General features: G+C 35.9%; 1 protein-coding gene across 1 annotated transcript; it reads left to right on the top strand.

The window, feature by feature from the left end:
* Positions 1–15,034: 15,034 nt before the first annotated feature.
* On the top strand, positions 15,035–17,467 carry LOC147791295 (cationic amino acid transporter 1-like). Its single transcript, XM_087127184.1, has 2 exons — positions 15,035–15,455; positions 16,134–17,467. Exons 1-2 carry the CDS (start codon positions 15,035–15,037, stop codon positions 17,465–17,467), a joined length of 1,755 nt encoding a protein of 584 aa, XP_086983310.1.
* The last annotated feature ends 1,110 nt before the right edge of the window (positions 17,468–18,577 follow it).

The following is an 18,577-nucleotide window of genomic DNA, read 5'->3' on the forward strand; positions in this document are numbered from 1 at the left end:
GAACTCTAGCCATTCTCCTTCCGCTGGCTCGACAGCATGCCATAACTCTTGCGCCTGTAGGTTGACGCGCATCAACGAGGCCCACTCGTTGTAGTTGGACCTTGATTCGCCGTCCTTAAAGCGGATCTCCGAGAGCTCGTAGATCGTAATATGGCGTCCTTCCTCTGGCTCGACAGCGTGCCATAACCCTTGCGCCTGTAGGTTGACGCGCATCAACAAGGCCCACTCGTTGTAGTTGGACCTTGTAAACATCGGGTACTGAACAATTGCGGTCGATGTCTCCCTGATCACTTGCTTAACAACAACTCGACGTCCGTCATCACGGCGGCGGCGTGGAGGAGTGAGTGAGCCTGCCCAAGATGGACCCCACGATGTGTGTGTTTTCACGCTTTGCATTTTCTTCTACTCGAACTGGAGACCTGTGTGTTGTTAGGTCGAGGCTCTAACAACTTGAGCTATTCAACTTGATTGTTGATAAGATTGGCTCTTCTGTAATGGTATACTACCGATCGCTTCAACCTGGCTCTGATACCACTTGTTGACTCTGGAAATTCGGAGGAAAATGTCGACGAAAAACTGGCCGAAGGTTTCTTCAAAAGAAAAAATAGCGGAAGTAAAAGGGGAGAGAGAGAGATTTCGTCAAGTTGGTGGTTAAACTTGGGTGTCGACGAAAAACTGGCCGAAGGTTTCTTCAAAACCCTATGATTTGTAGGGGTCGTTGTATCACGTCAAGTTGGTGGTTAAACTTGGGTGTTTAAATGTAGGCTCGATCTAAGTCGAAATTGGACCAATATCTATAGGGACGATTAGAAAAGAAGCTCTCTAAGTAAGAGGTCTTCCTATTGAAACTTAACTGTTTTGTTTTTCTACCAGGGTTGAATATGTTTGGTATTATATGGTTGAGTGTTGTTTGATACGGTGTATGTTGACAATAAAAATAAATGTTTTGAGACCTATTGCATGCATAATTATTTTTGATGATTGAGAATATATCTGACGTGAGTTGTGTGACATAATGTATGGTTGCTCATGAAAATAAACATTTTGTGACATAATGCATGCATGCTACCTTTTATGATTAAGGAGGATGTGGTTAGGGTTACACGTTTTGTGTTTTGGGTAATCAGCCACTAATGGTCACTCTACGAGGTGATTTAAGAAAATGGTTATCAACGTAAAGGTTACACGCTATGCGTTTCGGGTAACCAACCATTGATAATCATTTTAAGGAGTTAGGATAAATGTTGATTTTCATGTGGTAAGGTTATACGCTGTGTGTATCGGGTAACCAGGCACTAATGGTCACTCTATGGGGTGATTGTAGAAAATAATTAACAAGGTAAGGGTTACACGCTATGTGTTTGGGTTATACGCTATGTGTTTCGGGTAACCAGCCATTGATAGTCATTCTAAGGAGTACAGGTAGATGTTGATTTTCATGGGCTAAAAATTACGCGTTGTGAGTTTTGGGTACTTAACCACTAAGATCACTCAATTTTGTTTGATTGTCATGTGATAGTTTATGTGTTTGATCTCAAGTGGGGTCACTTACTGAGCATTTCTTAAAATACTAAAATCGTGTGCTACATTTATTTCAGGTAAAGGCAAGACACCTCTATACGGTTGATGACGACATTGCAAGTAAAGGCCGTGACACATGCTAAGATAGTGGTATTTCATTTCTTAGACTTTAAGTTAGTATAGGATGTTTTTAATTTTAATATTTTATTGGTTTTACTTAGTTTTGTTATGTTGCTTTAAATATTTTTTCAAGTATGTAAGTTCACTGCCGTGTATTATGATGAAGTTTTAAATGTTTATTTTCGTTTTATGATGAAGTTTTAAATATTTATTTTCGCACAAGAGAGTATGTTATGATGACATTAGCCACTTTAGGTTAGTGGTCATTATAGAGAAAGTGCCCCCGATGACGATGAATGTTAGAATGGCTATGGAAGTCAATATAGGATAGTAGTATGCATTGATTTCATTTAGTAGTTGATAGGTGACCTTTCATTTTTATATTCAAATACTATGTTATTTTTTTGTAACACCTGAACTTATGAGGTATCAACGACCTTTGTTTTCCTACTTAAGATCCAAATATATACATAATAGTTAGGTTGTGATTTTTTATTTTAGGATGAAGAGACTGAGGCTCGAGTCGATGAAGAAGGAAACAATGTTCGAGATAGTTGTAAGATTAAAAAAAACGAACAAGATCAACATAGGGACAAGGTCATTTTGCCCCTACTCCTACTTGAGGAGTCTTGATAGTTGAGTCATAACAAGAAAGGTATAGAGAGGAGAGGAAAAGAAGGATAAGAAAAAGTTAGGATTTTGAAAGAAAAGAAGAACAGAGAAATCGGCTACCTCAAATCCGCGGTTGGAGATCGAATCCAAGATAAAAAAAAAAATAATAATAATAAAAAAAAAAAAAAAAAACTTTTAATCAAGACTCCTCTTGGTGCTAGAGGAAGAGTTTGGGTGGTGGATTCACCCATTCCGACTAGAAAAGCCAAGAATGGACAAGGTAAGGCTATGAGCGCCGCTGCTCGCGCAATGCCCGAGCCGACCGCGTGTGTGCATTGCGTGTGGGGGGCACGTGGCAGCGTGTGGGGGAGCTTGCCTGTGCGTGCAGGCACGTGGAGCCCCCTATTCTCACCCGTTTTTCGTCTATTTGCTTGTTATTCATCCTAATTTCAATACTGGCCTTATTATTAGTGAATTATGACACATCAAGGAAATTTCATAATTTTTGGAACCCTCTCCAATAAGAGACTCGAGATTGGGAAAACACGCGTTAACCAAGTAACCATTTGGATTCCCACGAGTAGTACTTGTAGGAACCTCTTGGATTAAGCATGCATGCTATAAAATTGATAAACATAGCTAGCCGGACCTAGCATATTAGCATGTAAGCCATGCAAATAAATTAATTAAGAAAATCAATGGGATCTAGATATGGTTGACTCTGAAATCATTTTAGAGTGAGAATGTGATACTAAATGTATGCATGATAAAGGAGGAAGAAAAATTTGTGAAATCTGCGCGCTCCCGATGAAGATGAACGTTAACTTCCCGTTGAACATGTTTGTTAATATTGCATGAACTGTTGCATGTTAACTCAAATGCATATTATGGTATGTTAAGACTATATATGAAATTTGGTGGTCATTGAATAAGATTAAGTAGGTAAACCAAGAAATGATGTAAAATGACCATAATACCCCTAAGGTAATTTAGCTTCGGTTCATGAACTAGATAACCTCCCAATATTATGAATCTCTGTCCCTTGGAACGCATGAAAACCACCACATGTAAATGGTGTGTGAGCCTAGAAGTAGAACATGGATCAAGATCTAAGTTCTAAGACAAAGAACCAAGACCTCTAAGAACCATAGTACTAAGGCCCTTGGATTAGAACTAAAGTTTAAGGATCCAAGGACCAAGGTCCTCAGGATAGACCGTGATATGAACCCACAAGTCAAGGATAAGAACTAAAGAGCATAAGTACTTACAACAAGAATAAGAAAAAGAAAAGAAATAGTGTGATACTCTAGCATATCAAGGACACGATTAAGAGCCTACAAGTAGGCTACATAGTGAGTCTTTATACTCATTCCTTATTTTTTATATTTTTCAGGTAATAAGGAGCTTTTTGAGGTCGAGAGCGGTCTCTGGAGTAGGTGCCGTAGACAAATTTTACCGGTCGTCCTCAACCTTTTTATTTTAAAATGTTTTGTGTCTTAACTGTTGGGTTGTGTTTTAAAAACTTATGTATGAACTTTATTTTGATGTAATATATATTATGTTTTAAATTTTCTTATTTTATTTCACTAAAAAACTTTCCGTCCTTTATAAAGTCATCGAATCAGCTCGGTCCTTACAACTTGTATCTTTTCAAAAAAGAAATATATATATATATATATATATATATATATATATATATATATAACTATATCATGTTTTATTTTTATTATCATCAATATACATTTTAGCTCAACAAATACAAAAGGATTGACCTCCAATCTCAAAATGAAAAGTAATAAGGGTTTTCTTGTGTCTAAATGAACAATTGTGTTGAAATCAATCCAATGAAACAAAACATCCTTGGAAGTTGTGTTTAAATCAACCCAATGAAACTCAACATCATTTCCAAGGGTACTCTAATAGATATGGTTCTTTAGAACCAAGACGTAAGGAAATGCCATTGTCTTCTGCTGTCCAAGTACAAATACTATTATAACATTGATCACTAAACCAATTTTCCATTTCTGGCCAAAATACTTCACCCGAAGTATGTCCTTGTTTGCTACTAAAATTGCACCAAAATCGTGTTGATTGCCAAAAGTTTTCTTTGAAGGTCCAAGAGTATTTCTCTCCAAGGCCGATTTCATGTTCCCCTAAATCGTTGTCTTTAGACTTGCAGTGAGCCAAGAGAGTTGAATCCTTCATATGATTCCAAATCACAATTTCCCATGGGGAGAATGGACGTTGTATCTTTAAGTCAGATTGTGCAAAACATGAGCTAATAATCATGTTTGATCTAAAAGCAAGCAATATGAGGAGACATAATATGTTTTGAGGCTTCATCTTTTTCGGGGAGTTTAAGTTGGTAACTTTTTCTTTGTACACTTATATATATATAGCCAAATCAAAGTGGTATACCATAAAGATTCAATAGTTATACCATCTAAATCTCTCTATTTTCCTAACCTTATTTATCTAAATATATACAATACATGTAATGATTATTAGGGTGTAAAATATATAGCAAGTTGTTACATCCAAGTTAAAATATGTTATATTTGGATGAGTGTTTGAATCCAACCAAACCTACCCTATAATGATTTTTTGGTTGATAATGACTAAGGCAAAAGTAAGAATACATACACATAAGAAACTCAATATTTAATTAACCTCTTTGTCGGAGTAATATAATCTAGAATCTGACCACTCTTTTACTTTTGTAGGATGAAAGATTGTAACGATCCTAGATTTCTAGTAACTTAAATTCTCTACTGTCATCATACTCTATGCTCTTAAACTAAACATTTAAAACTTTATCTTAAAATATAAATTTAAAATACTCCCATAGATTTAGGCGTTTGAAAGCATCTTTAAAACAACATAACGAAATAATAAATTAAAAAAATAATTAAAACATCAAAAGTAAAACACCCTATACTAACCTATCTCTAAGAAAATAAAATACTACTATCTTATGCAAGTGTCATGGTCTCTACTTGCAATTTTGTTGCCAGCCGTACAGGGGTGTCTTACCTTTACCTGAAAATAAAAGTAGCACATGACATGAGTATTTTCAGTACATTACCCCACTATTGGGGTCTGGTAATGCAAACACATGCAACTCATGATGGAGGGATCTATCATTAAAACCATCACAGGGGTGACCTCCAGTCCAGACAAAATTAGATGTGTAGTATTTTCCTACACATGACCAACACGTACGAGCGTGGATCTCCAGGTGGTTCGCACCCCTTTAGACCAACACATACGAGCGTCGAGCTAGTTGTACATGGCGACATCTGAAAGTCAGCAGACCTTTGAGTGTCATGCAAGACATGAGCATCATAATCATCATAGTGTACGCGTATGCACTCATCGTTATAAAAAGGAAAGTAGCTCGATGTATATATATACACAAAATGCATGAAGTCCCTACAGTAATGTAATAATTTTTTAATAAAAGGGCAAATTAAAAAATATTCCATTATAATTGAGCTAAAATGTAAACAAATAAAATAATAATAATAATAATAAAAAAAATGCGGGGAGTTTGAAAGTCATAGTGGGACAGTCGTGTATACGTAGGCAACCGGGGTGTACCCATCTGCAGCCACTATATGCACATGACAAGAAGCCCACCTGCAAGCCACGAATGCACACGGCCCACTAAAAGCCCACTGACGCAAGAGTGACCCGAGCAACATAACCCGACCCACTCGAGAACCTGCCTGCGCCTCTAGCCCCCTTGCACGTGCATGGGTGTGCCTCCTCTTGACTTGCTCGATTGCTCGACTGACCGACTTTGACTCGGCTCAAAAACTCCAGCGATTGGAAAATGGCTTAAACGGCTCGGGTTTAAGAATTTTGTACCAATTCCCACATTTTTTACCCTCTCAAAGCTTATTTTGGCCTTATTGAAAACAACTAAGATCAGTATAATATTTCATAATTCAATTTAAGTTAGGAAGTAGAATTATCAAAGGGATTAGGTGAATATTTCTAATATGGTGGAGTGCCTCCACGTAGATTGATACAAACTTAAAAGGACGAAGTCAAGCCAATTTTAGAAATAAGATAGAACGCCGGCTAAGGCCAACAACGTAAGTGGCTCTACTTTAAGTTGGGTTGGAAAAATTGGTTTATATATGATGACACGTTCCCAATGGCCCTACACGTGTCATATGTGTGATATGTTGGTATGTTTGATGTTATGATATGTGTCTCTGTATGATATGCTAAGATATGTTAAATAACATTATGGTACAAAAGAAATGTCAAATTATGTTACGATGAATTATGTTATGTGATGAGATGCCATGATGTACTATGATATGATTATGTTAGGCCATGAAATACGAAGACGTCAGAACACTGTTTCTAGAAGAGAGAAAGGGCAGACAGAAGGACGTGTGAATCGGGCATGGAAGACGACAAGATTTGGGTCAGATTTGACATGGACTCGGGCAACAATCATAACAGCCAGCCCACAGCCCAACTTTCCATTTGATCTAGAGATCCATTTGCAATTCGCGGCCCAAATTAGCTATAGCCCACGAAGCCAGGAACCTTGGACCAAACAATCGCAGACACTACCCACACAGCTCTGCCCATAATTATTATACGTGACCCGCGACGCCAAGAATCTGATCTGAAGTCTACGCTTCGACCTGAATCGCAACCTGCACGCACTGGCACACTATCGACACATGTCTTATCCCCAGCCACTGGCTCACTCGGCTCGGTTTCGCTAGGCCCTAACGGCTGAAAAAAAGTCATTCGATTTGGGTTAGACGTTTTAAGAACGATTTCAATATTTTTGACCCTCTCGAAGTTGAATTTGACCGGAAAATTAATGTGAATACAAATATTCAATTCTCAATTGAAGTTAAATTAAGTTAGGAAACTAGAATTTTCTAAGGAAACTAGATGAATGTTCTAATAGGGTGAAACATCTCTACGATACTTGAAGCAAACTCTGAGGGATGAAATCAAGCGTATTCGAGTATTAGATAGAAAGTTGATCAAGATCATCCAAGTAAGTGGTCTTACAATAGGCATGGTTAGAAGTTTGTGTTATGTAAGATGACACGTGCTCAGTGACTCTACACATGTCATATGTTTGATATCTGTGAGATGTTTATGATATGATATGTCTATACTATGATATGTCTATGATATGATATATGTCTATGATATGATACATGTTTTGATGTGATATGTTGAACTATATGATATGTTGAAGGCAAGACACCCATGCACGTTTGATAGCAGCATCGCAATTTAAAGACCATGGCACATGCATAGGGTGGTCACATTTAATTTCGTAGATTTTAAGTTAGCACCTGCACTGGAGTTGCCTCTAAGGTGGTCTCAATGATAAAAGCTATGAAATTGATCCAACAAGGAGGTCAAGAACACCTGCACTGGAGTTGCCTCAAAGGTGGTCTCAATGATAAAAGCTATGAAATTGATCCAAGAAGGAGGTTGGGCCATATTGGCTAGTGCAGTAGATACCAAAGGGTAAGAAAAGATTGGATGTGGTACCAATAGTGAATGAATTCTTGGATGTTTTTCTAATTAACACACAAAATAACCTAAATGACAGATAAATTAATCTAATTAGCCCAAAAACTAATCCAACCTATGTTACTACACAAATCAAACAAATAAAATCAAGACATCTATCACATTGGAACTTCAAAAAATCTATTCGAACTTGGAATGGGATATAGAATGTTTTCTTCCTCTTTGAATCATGAGATTTGAAAATGAAACTTAAAAAGTCTCTCTTTCAAGCCGGACGAGGATATAAAAGGTCAAAGAATTGGGCGGAGATGGGGACGGAGAATATAACGATTGTGATAAGTTTGTTTTCCTTTATTTGTAATATAATATGATTAAAAACAACTCTCTTGTTTGAATCCCACCTACTAATATATGTTCAATATATGCTCCAAAGTTGAAAATCTCATAAAAACTTCAATAGTTTGATTTAGATCATAGTAATTAAAGAAACTATTGCATAATTTGAATTATGTCCTCAACATAAACTAGATCAAAATCTTTTATCTTACAAAAATAAAAGAGTGTTCAGATTCTAGATTATGTCACCCGCCAAAGAGGTTGATTAAAGAATGAATTATTATGGGTTTGTATTGTTTACTTTTGCATTAGTCATTATCAACAACACGATCACTATAGGTTAGGTTTAGTTCGATTCAAACTCTCATCTAAATATAAAATATTTTAACTTAGCTGCAACAACTTCTTATTTATGATAGATTCTGGTATATGTTCTAATAAATAAGGTTAAAAAATTGAAGAGATTTAAAACCAAACAAAACAAAATAGTATATATATAAAACAACCTGTGAATCTTCCTTGTATGCAAATTTGACTTAGTATGTATATAAAACAAAACAAAATAGATTTATGCACAAAGCATTTTGAACCATACCTTTATGCACAAAGCATTTTGAACCATACCAAATACATTTGTGTAGAAAAAAACTGATCAAATTAAATTCTCAAACAAAAAAAAGAAAAAGAAACTTCAAAACATTTTTTGTTTCATCTTGTTGTTTGCTTTTGATTCAAATCTGACTATTAACTCATCTTTTGCACAAAGCTCAAGGATACAACGTCGATTCTCTCCATTGGAAGTGGCAATTAATACGAAGGATTCAACTCTCTTATCTCACTGCAAGTCTAAAGATGACTATTTAGGCAAACATGAGATTGGCCCTAGAGAGAAATACTCTTAAACCTTCAAATGATGTATTGGAGTTGATCTAGACAAAAAAAAAAAAAAAAAAAAAAAAAAAAAAAAAGTCCTTGTTACTTTTTTTTTTTAAAAATTGTATATTGATGATAATAAAAGCAAAATACAATAGTTTATATGTTTTTTTTTTTTCTTTTTGGAATAGTTACTAGTATTGTTCATGAAATTTAAGAAAGTCAAATAAGTCTCATAAATTTTACTCTAAGTTTTTATTTTCTAAAACCCAACCCTAATCGATGTTATAGATGATGAATTTATGAAGGCCAATGCATGCATGTTATCTAGGATAATGTGTGGATGATGTATAGAGTTGGATCATGGGAATGATTTAAAGATGAAAACTATAGGGACTTTATACATATTGTGTGTTCATACATCGGGTTACTTCTCCATTTATGATAATGAATACGGATGCTCCACTATAGCTGAGTAGTTGCACTCCACTATAGCTTAGTAGTTGCACTCCCCTCACTATAGATATATTTCTGTCCATTTGATATAACCATGATTAGTAAATCGATCCTTCACAGGTTGTTCGTAACTAGAGCTGGGTCAATTTACCGTTTTACCCCTGAAGCTACTTCTTGTTCCTTATGTCTCACTGATCCTCTAATGAAAAATTGGTTTGTGGTCCAACCAGTAAACCGAATCCCTCTCAGGCCAATGAGAGGGTGGGGCTCCTTGTTCAAGACCTGGAGTCAATGCTTAAGGGAACTACCTCTCTTCTGTCCCTAAAAGTAGGTAGGAGTGAATTGCATCTTGCACCCCACGTCCCCAGCCATTCGCCCAGTCTTACCCCTGAAATGGGAGGCCTATTGAGTCGGCGAACTAGAGTCACTCTCACCCATGCAAATCTAAGGATAATTCCGAATAAACAGGAGTTCATTGTTAGCTCAGGATTAAAACCGAGTTACCTAGGTTATCGAATGAAAAGAAAATCAGTCTCAACAGTAAACGACATTATAAAGTGAGAGTGGTTTTCTTCATGGTCCGATCTTATGCAATACTCATTGCATAGGACGCCCCCACTCACATGTCTCCACATGTACAATTTAGTGATCACATTGTTTATATCATATACAAAAGTGGGTCGCATCCATAGTGTCCCCAGAATAAGGTACTCAGCCTTATCCTTATACTATAGATCATTTTGACTATATTCTTGAACTTGATCCACTCTTATGTCTCTACATATAGTTCAAGTAATCATACTATAGCCAGAGTGTTCTTAGTTTATTGGATTTAGATTAATGATCGTAAAGTTCACTTTATTCAATAACAATCTTTACTGAATAAATAACAATAATAACTTTATTGAAAATAGAATATGTTTTTTTTTACAAACTATGAGTTTTAGGACATAAAACCCAACAGATAGGTCCCTGTTCATGAGCGTCATGTGTTTGCATTCCTTGACCCCAATAGTGGGGTCAGTTACTATGTATTTGTTAAAATACTCAAGTCGGGTACTACATCTACTTCTGGTAAAGGCAAGACACCCTTATATGGTTGACGATGACATCGCAAGTAAATACCATGACACATGCATAAGATAGTGGTATTTCATTTCTTAGGCTTAAGGTAGTACATGGTGTTCTTAATTTTAATGTTTTATTTGTTTTATTTAATATTTCGTTATGTTACTTTAAAGACATTTTCAAACATGTAAGTCCATGACAATATTTCATGATAAAGTTTTAAATGTTTATTTGTGTATAAGAGAGTATTTTATGATGACAGTAGCGACTTTAGGTTAGTAAAAATCTAGGGTCGTTTCATGGACATTAAATTTAGATTTATATCGAATAGATCCATTAACTTTTAAAATTTAAATGTATCTTAGATATATTAGTCACAAAATGGAACATTTAAGGATATCTATATCTATATTTATATATATATATATATATATATATATATATATATATATATATATATATAGATACTTAGAAGATTGACACGGTACCTTGTTCCAAGTCGATTCCAAAGTGAGTTCTTTGCATTGTGGCAACTCAAGCAACTTCTCTAAAAAAACACCCTCAAACTCTCTTACCCCATATTGAGGGGACTGGCAACTATACCCCATAGTCAATTGTCACAATAGCTAAAAATTCTCATGCACCTTGGTGTATCAATTTCTTGACTTTTAACACTGTGACAACTCTCGTGGTACCTCTGGATGCAACTCCCTTGCATACCAAGCTCTTCAGATGGTCAAACTTTTCTTAGTTCAAACAAAAAGTTAGAAACTCAAAGTTCCAACATTTTAGAATTATGATAGTTGTCTACTTAATATTTAAACTTTATGACACTTAAAGTTATAATTTTAATTCTCGAATTTTGAGATTTTTGTTTGTTTCGCTACTGTATGGACATACCATATGTTCATGCGAAAATACTTCATTTAAACATATTCATAAAACATAAACTTCATCTAAAAACACAGCCATGAACTTACGTGTTCAAAAACATCTTTAAGACAACACAACAATAAACTAAATGAAATAAATAAGCATTTAAATTAAAAACATCCTATTCTAGCCTAATTCTAAGAAAATAAAGGTGACTACCCTATGCATGTGTCATGGTCTCGAGTTGCGATGTCGTCGCCAGCCGTACAGGGATGACTTGCATTTACCTGAAATGGAAGTAGCATGTGGCTTGAGTATTTTAAGAAATACTCGTGACCCCACTATTGGGATTAAATGCAAAGTCATACAATTTCATGAATGAAACTTATCATAACAGTCTATTTTCCTACGGCAGTCATCATAATAAGCAATTGGGATGTGTACTTAATTTTCCTACACACAGTCCATACATGCGAGTATTGACCCACCAGTCAGTTCGCACTCCTCCTGGCCCCCTTTCTGATCGGACGAGCATTCTCTAGAAGATTTTGATGTCGGACACCCGTTATGAATAGAAATTGTCACGGCAGTATTATGTTAACATAATGATCGTTCTCCTATCTCGTAGCATACGTGTCCATACTATCGTGAAGGATAAGGGGTATCCCCCAATGCATGAGCACACAATAATGCATAAGGTCCCAACATTTTTCAATTTTCATTATCATTTAATACAATCTCGCTAGCGTCTTCCTTCATATCATATCATTTCTCATATCATTTGTTGCATTATTTATCATATCTTTCATGCGTATATTAGGGTTGTATTTCATGCTAATTCGTCGTTTTGCATGTCAATTACATCATATCAATCATTTTACATACATATACCATATCATAATGTTTCCATATTTTTAGACTTAAACAATTTTCATTGTATACATATCATACCATAACATATCGTATCACAATATACCATAACATAAACATATCAATTTAACACATATATCGTACACATATATCATATCATTTTCATATCGTATCACAATATATATATATATATATATATATATATATATATATATATATATGTCATTCGTCATTCAGATGTCATATCATAATCGTATCATTTCGTAAACATTTCATAGACATATTGTTTCCATATGCATATCCAAGTCATATCGTAATTTTAATCTTGTCATAACCTTATTGTCCTTATACATCTCATAGTCATATCATTTCATGGACATAGCTTAGTCATATTGTTTTCCAAACGTACCCTAACCATATAGTTTTATCAATCTATCATAATCATATCATTTTCTATACATAACCTATATATATCGTTTTTTCAATCTATCATAACCATATCATTTTCTATACATAACCTAACCGTATCGTTATATTAATAATATCTTAGTCATATCATTACATTACATTCAACGCATCATTCTCGTATTCTACTCAAACATATCATAACGTAAGAGTTATCATACCATTCACATATTATAATATATATACATATCATATCATAGTCATATCGATTTACAAACAATTCACACATATCAACTATATGACAGGTGCATAACAACGGGGCACGTATCAGCATCAAATATAACCATGTTGATAATAACGTCATTTACTTGGTTGGCTTTGACCGACGTTCTATTCTATTTTTAAGATTGACTTGACTTGTTCCTCGAACCTTGTAAAGATCTGACAGAATTGATTGAAAGAAAAAGATTTCCATTTTGGATGATGGGAGATCGGGTGGTGTTAAACAATGGTGCAGATAATGTAAAGAGAACGGGAGAAAGGGAGAGAGAAAGGGGAGTGACTATTTTTTTAATTATTTTTTTACTGGTTTTAGAGCATATAAATATGTTTGGAAATATTCTTTAAAATAATTAATAAAATAATGTCATGGACTTATACATGGAAATAAAACAATGCCCTAATCTAACATAGTATTTAAGAAGTGAAAATGCAACTACACTAACACAGATTCCATGATCTTCAACGCAATATGGCCGTCAACCATACACGGATGTCTTGTCTTTACTTGAAATTTAAGAATAACACAAGACTTCAATATTTTAAGAAATACTCATTAAGTGATCCTACTATTAGTGTTGTTGAATGCAACCACATGCATAACGATGAGACCTGTAATTTTAAATCGTATTCTCTAGGCATACTTTCAAGACTTGGCAAATTGGGTGTATGGTACTTCTCTGCACACTACCCACACGTGCGAGCATGGGCCCACCAGGCGGGCTCGCGCACCCTCTGGGCCTACTGGTCGGGCTAGCTCCTCTGGACTATTGTCGGACACCCAGAGGGAATAGCGATCATCGTTGAACTATGGTAAGCATGATAATCATTTTTTGTCTCATAGTGTACGCGTCCGTACTCGTCATAACGGAGAAGTATCCCGATGCACGTGAACATACAAATATGCATGAGGTTCCCATATTTTTCTTCGTGGCATAATAAATCATGCAGGAAACCCTCATTTGTTCATCACATATCACACTCGTAATGTAACGTCCTTAATATTCTTGCTTAAATTAGAAGCATCACCACATGAATTACATAAATAACATAGGTGTTAATTTGAAATAAAATATTTGCAAATGATGCCAAGAACTTACACGTTTAATTTAAGACAAGAAAATATAAATAACATATCGTATCTCAAACATATCGTCAAACACATGGTACCATAACATATATCATAACATATATATGATATCTCAAACATATCATCATATCCATCACATCATTTCATAAACATTTCACACATATCAAGCATATGACACGTGCAGAACTATGGGGCATGTGTCATCATACGACATTAGTTTCTAACCATGCGGATAGTAAAGGCACTTACCTGATTAGCTTATACTGGTGTCACCAATTTATCCTTCATAAAAGTTCTATTTTGTCCTTTGTATACAAGTCAACCTATGTGAACCCATGACAACAATTTCAAGGTCAATTATCTACATTGTACAATAGTCCATGTGTTAGACTTCATGCAAGTAGAGTATTAGAATATTATAAAATCCTCATAATTAATCTAGACCGTAGAGACTATTTTGTAGAGCTTTATTAAACTACAGACTAACTATAATACTTAAATTAGTGAGTAAAATAATTATGAAGTTAAATAAATATTTTTATATATAATTGTACTCGGAGTAAAACTGTATTGTTTGGAGTTAACAATCGGTTCATTTAACCAAATCTAGTTTTAGGAGAATAGTTTTAAATTCAGCTTTAATTGGAATATAATTACGATTTTGATGGGACGACATTAAATTTGCAAAACGATTTGAAAGGCGAAGGATCCAATTGAGAACGGTTTGGAGTTATGAAGTGTCGTATAAGCCCTTTTAGCAGTTGAGATGATTAAATTTAGAAACCACACCTTGGTACAACAAATGTGACTGCCAAATTAACCTCCACATGTCAGTTTCCTCTCATATTCAAGACTCTGAAACCACTGTGTCTACCGACTGTCACCGGTCGTCTCTGCTTCCTTTATAAACCCCCTTTTCCTTTCTTATTCTCCCGCCTTGTCTTAAGTTACTTGATTCTCCCGATTAATTTCTTTTTTGGTTGACTGTTTGAGTGTGAATTCATAATGGGCGAACCGAACGGTGACGCTAGTGGTGAAGAAGGAATCAGAAGAAGATCTTGTGGTTGTTCGAAGCAAGATTTTCTACCAGAGGAGTCGTTTAAGAGTTGGGGAAATTACACTAAAGCGTTGAAGGCGACGCCGGCCCGGCTCTTGGATCGGCTCACGACCAGGTCTGGGGAGCACATTGAGCTCGTCGAGATGAAGGCTCGCAGCCAGCACGAGATGAAGAAGAGCCTCACATGGTGGGACCTTATGTGGTTCGGTATCGGCGCTGTCATCGGCGCCGGAATATTCGTCCTCACCGGTCTTGAGACTAAGAAACACGCCGGCCCAGCTGTTGTCTTGTCTTATGTCGTCTCCGGTGTCTCCGCCATGCTTTCCGTCTTTTGTTACACTGAATTTGCCGTGGAGATTCCAGCAGCTGGTACGTGCCTTTTTCTATTTTGTCTCTGTTTGTGGTCAAAATATTATATATTTTATTATTAATTTTTTAAATTAATTTCTATTTTTAAAATTTTAAACATTTATCCCTGTATTTTTCCATGATATATTAATCTTTTATTAATTATTTCATTCTTTTTACATTAATGAATTAAGGTTTACTAATTCTTTTCTGTCGGTTGACTATTAAAAAATTATCTTTTAATTTTATTAGAGATACTCTCGAAAAGAATTATACCTTAACTTTTAAATTAAAAGAAAATTTTAAAAATTTTAAAACTCAATATATGAATGGAGACCGCTTATCTATTTCTTATCAGTCTTTTAAAAATGTGTACTAATAATACTATTTTGAATATTAAAAAAAAAAAAATTAAAAAAGTTTATAATGTGTGCTTTTTTTTTCTTCTTCTTCAATGAAGTGGTCTTATTTTTGTTTTTGGGCAGAGATAATGACATGAAGTGATATTCTATTGAAATTTTTAGCATGACATCTTAATTGGTTGAAAAAAAATTTAGATTTTGAATTCAAGAAGTATGAAATAGATATAAATATAAAGACCATACTTTCACAATAATCTAAATTTAAAATTATTTTAGATTTCCTTTTGGTTTTTCCTAAATTACTAACTACACGAGTGCATCGTAATTATTTGTTCAGGTGGATCATTCGCCTACCTAAGGGTAGAACTAGGAGACTTCGTGGCATTCATCGCAGCGGGCAACATCCTCCTCGAATATGTAATTGGTAGCGCTGCTGTGGCCCGTTCATGGACTTCATACTTTGCAACTTTGTGCAATCACCATCCGAACGATTTTCGCATCCACGTCTCGTCTTTCCCCGACTCCTACAACCAGCTCGACCCTATTGCCATCATTGTCATCGTCGTCATTTGCACCTTGGCTGTAGCCAGCACCAAAGGCTCCTCCCGCTTCAACTATGTTGCTTCCATTTTCCACGTTGCCATCATCCTCTTCATTGTCATTGCCGGCCTCACCAAGGCCAACCCGAAAAACTTCACTCCCTTTGCCCCCTATGGCCCTCGTGGCATCTTCGTAGCATCTGCCGTTTTGTTCTTTGCATACGTTGGATTCGACACCGTTTCGACAATGGCTGAGGAAACTAAGAACCCTGCTAAAGATATACCTATTGGTCTTGTTGGGTCAATGGTGATCACCACATTAGCCTATTGCATTCTTGCAGTTACCTTGTGCTTGATGCAGCCGTACCAACAAATTGATGAGGACGCGCCGTTTTCGGTGGCTTTTGAGGCTGTTGGATGGGGTTGGGCTAAGTACATTGTGGCTGCTGGTGCTATTAAAGGCATGACCACCGTTTTGTTGGTTAATGCTGTTGGACAGGCACGCTATCTCACGCACATTGCCAGAACCCACATGATCTCACCATGGTTCGCCAAAGTGCATGAAAGGACTGGCACTCCAGTGAATGCAACAGCCACAATGCTCGCTGCAACAGCAATAATCGCCTTCTTTACAAGCTTGGGAATCCTCTCGAACCTCCTCTCTATCTCCACCCTCTTCATCTTCATGCTGGTAGCCATCGGCCTGATCGTCCGACGCTACTACGTCAGCGGTGAAACGACACCATCCGACCGAAACAAGCTCATAATCTGCCTGGTTCTAATCCTGGGATCTTCAATAGCAACCGCCGTATACTGGAGCTCAAGCGACGACTGGATCGGCTTGGTGGTCTCCAATTCCATATGGTTTCTCTCAACTCTGGCCCTATGGCTCGGTGTCCCACAGGCCAAAAAGCCTCGCGTGTGGGGCGTGCCGCTCGTCCCGTGGTTGCCTTCACTGTCGATCGCCATCAACCTTTTCCTTCTTGGCTCCATCGACAAAGCTTCATTTGAAAGGTTTGGAATCTGGACTGGGATTTTGTTGATTTACTATATCTTGATTGGATTACATGCTTCTTATGACTCGGTCATGGAGTCCAAAACTACCATAGGAGAAGTTAATAGCAGTTTGTGATTGGATCTTTTGAATTTATAATGATTGGCTCAGTGGTTTGATTAGGGAATTTGTGGTTTATGTTTGTTATTGTGTTAGCTTGGATTCATGTTGGGAGGGATGGTGGTCTGTATATGTTTGAGCTTTCTCTCTACTTTGCTTGTACATGTAAAAATTATAGCAAAACAAAATGCTATAATATGTTTTTTATAATGTCTTTTTTTTTAAGATCTCCATAGTGGAGGTTATTACAAGTTTGAGACTTTTTATATCATTTTTGTGTAATTATAATTGATGCTATAAAAAATGCAAAAAAAAAATTGTGAAAATAAAGTATTCAATAATTTGAGTGAGAAATTATTGAATTGATACAAGATAAATGGTTCCACCTTATATAATTATCAACAACATTAATTAATTAGAAAAAAAATACAAAAATTCACAAGTGTTCAAGATTGTAGTATCATATAGTCGAACTGGCATTTTTTATTTTTCATTTTTGTGTACGTTACTATTTCATTCACCTACATTGTAATGTTCGAGCCTGGTAGGTATGCAAGTTTCCCTAATTTTTGTGTACGTTACCATTTCATTCACCTACACTCTTCATTTAATACTACTACCTTAATGTTACTACACTCTTCATTCTTGTGTTGGAGCCTGCTTCTTTTGTCTAGCATTTTCCTCCTTTCTCTATTATGTATTAGTGGAGTGGTTGTTAATGTGTTCTTTAATTTCACCTCTTTTGTAGGGTATTTCTTTCCCACTTCTCAATTTTATTGCTTGACATTGTTCCTTGCCCACTCTTTTTGACGTTTTGATGTCTGCTTGCAGCTTTCCCATATGTCTATTTCGTAACTTAGTTGCTAATTGACTCAATTGACCTTCCTTCGTTAGGCTTCAAAAGATGTTCCCGATATGTGTTGAGCTTGACTAAGTCTAAGAAAATTAAATGGGAGTACCCTATGCATGTGTCAGGGTCTCGAGTTGTGATGTCGTCGTGAGCCGTTCAGGGATGCCTTGCATTTACCTGAAATAGAAGTAACACATGGGTTGAGTATTTTAAGAAATAGTCAGTAAGTGACCCCACTATTGGGGTTAAATGATAACACATACAATTTCATGAAAATG

This window comes from Cucurbita pepo, chromosome 9 (assembly GCF_057944985.1).
Source record: "Cucurbita pepo subsp. pepo isolate OVF chromosome 9, ASM5794498v1, whole genome shotgun sequence".
In the NCBI taxonomy this organism is placed as follows: domain Eukaryota; kingdom Viridiplantae; phylum Streptophyta; class Magnoliopsida; order Cucurbitales; family Cucurbitaceae; genus Cucurbita; species Cucurbita pepo.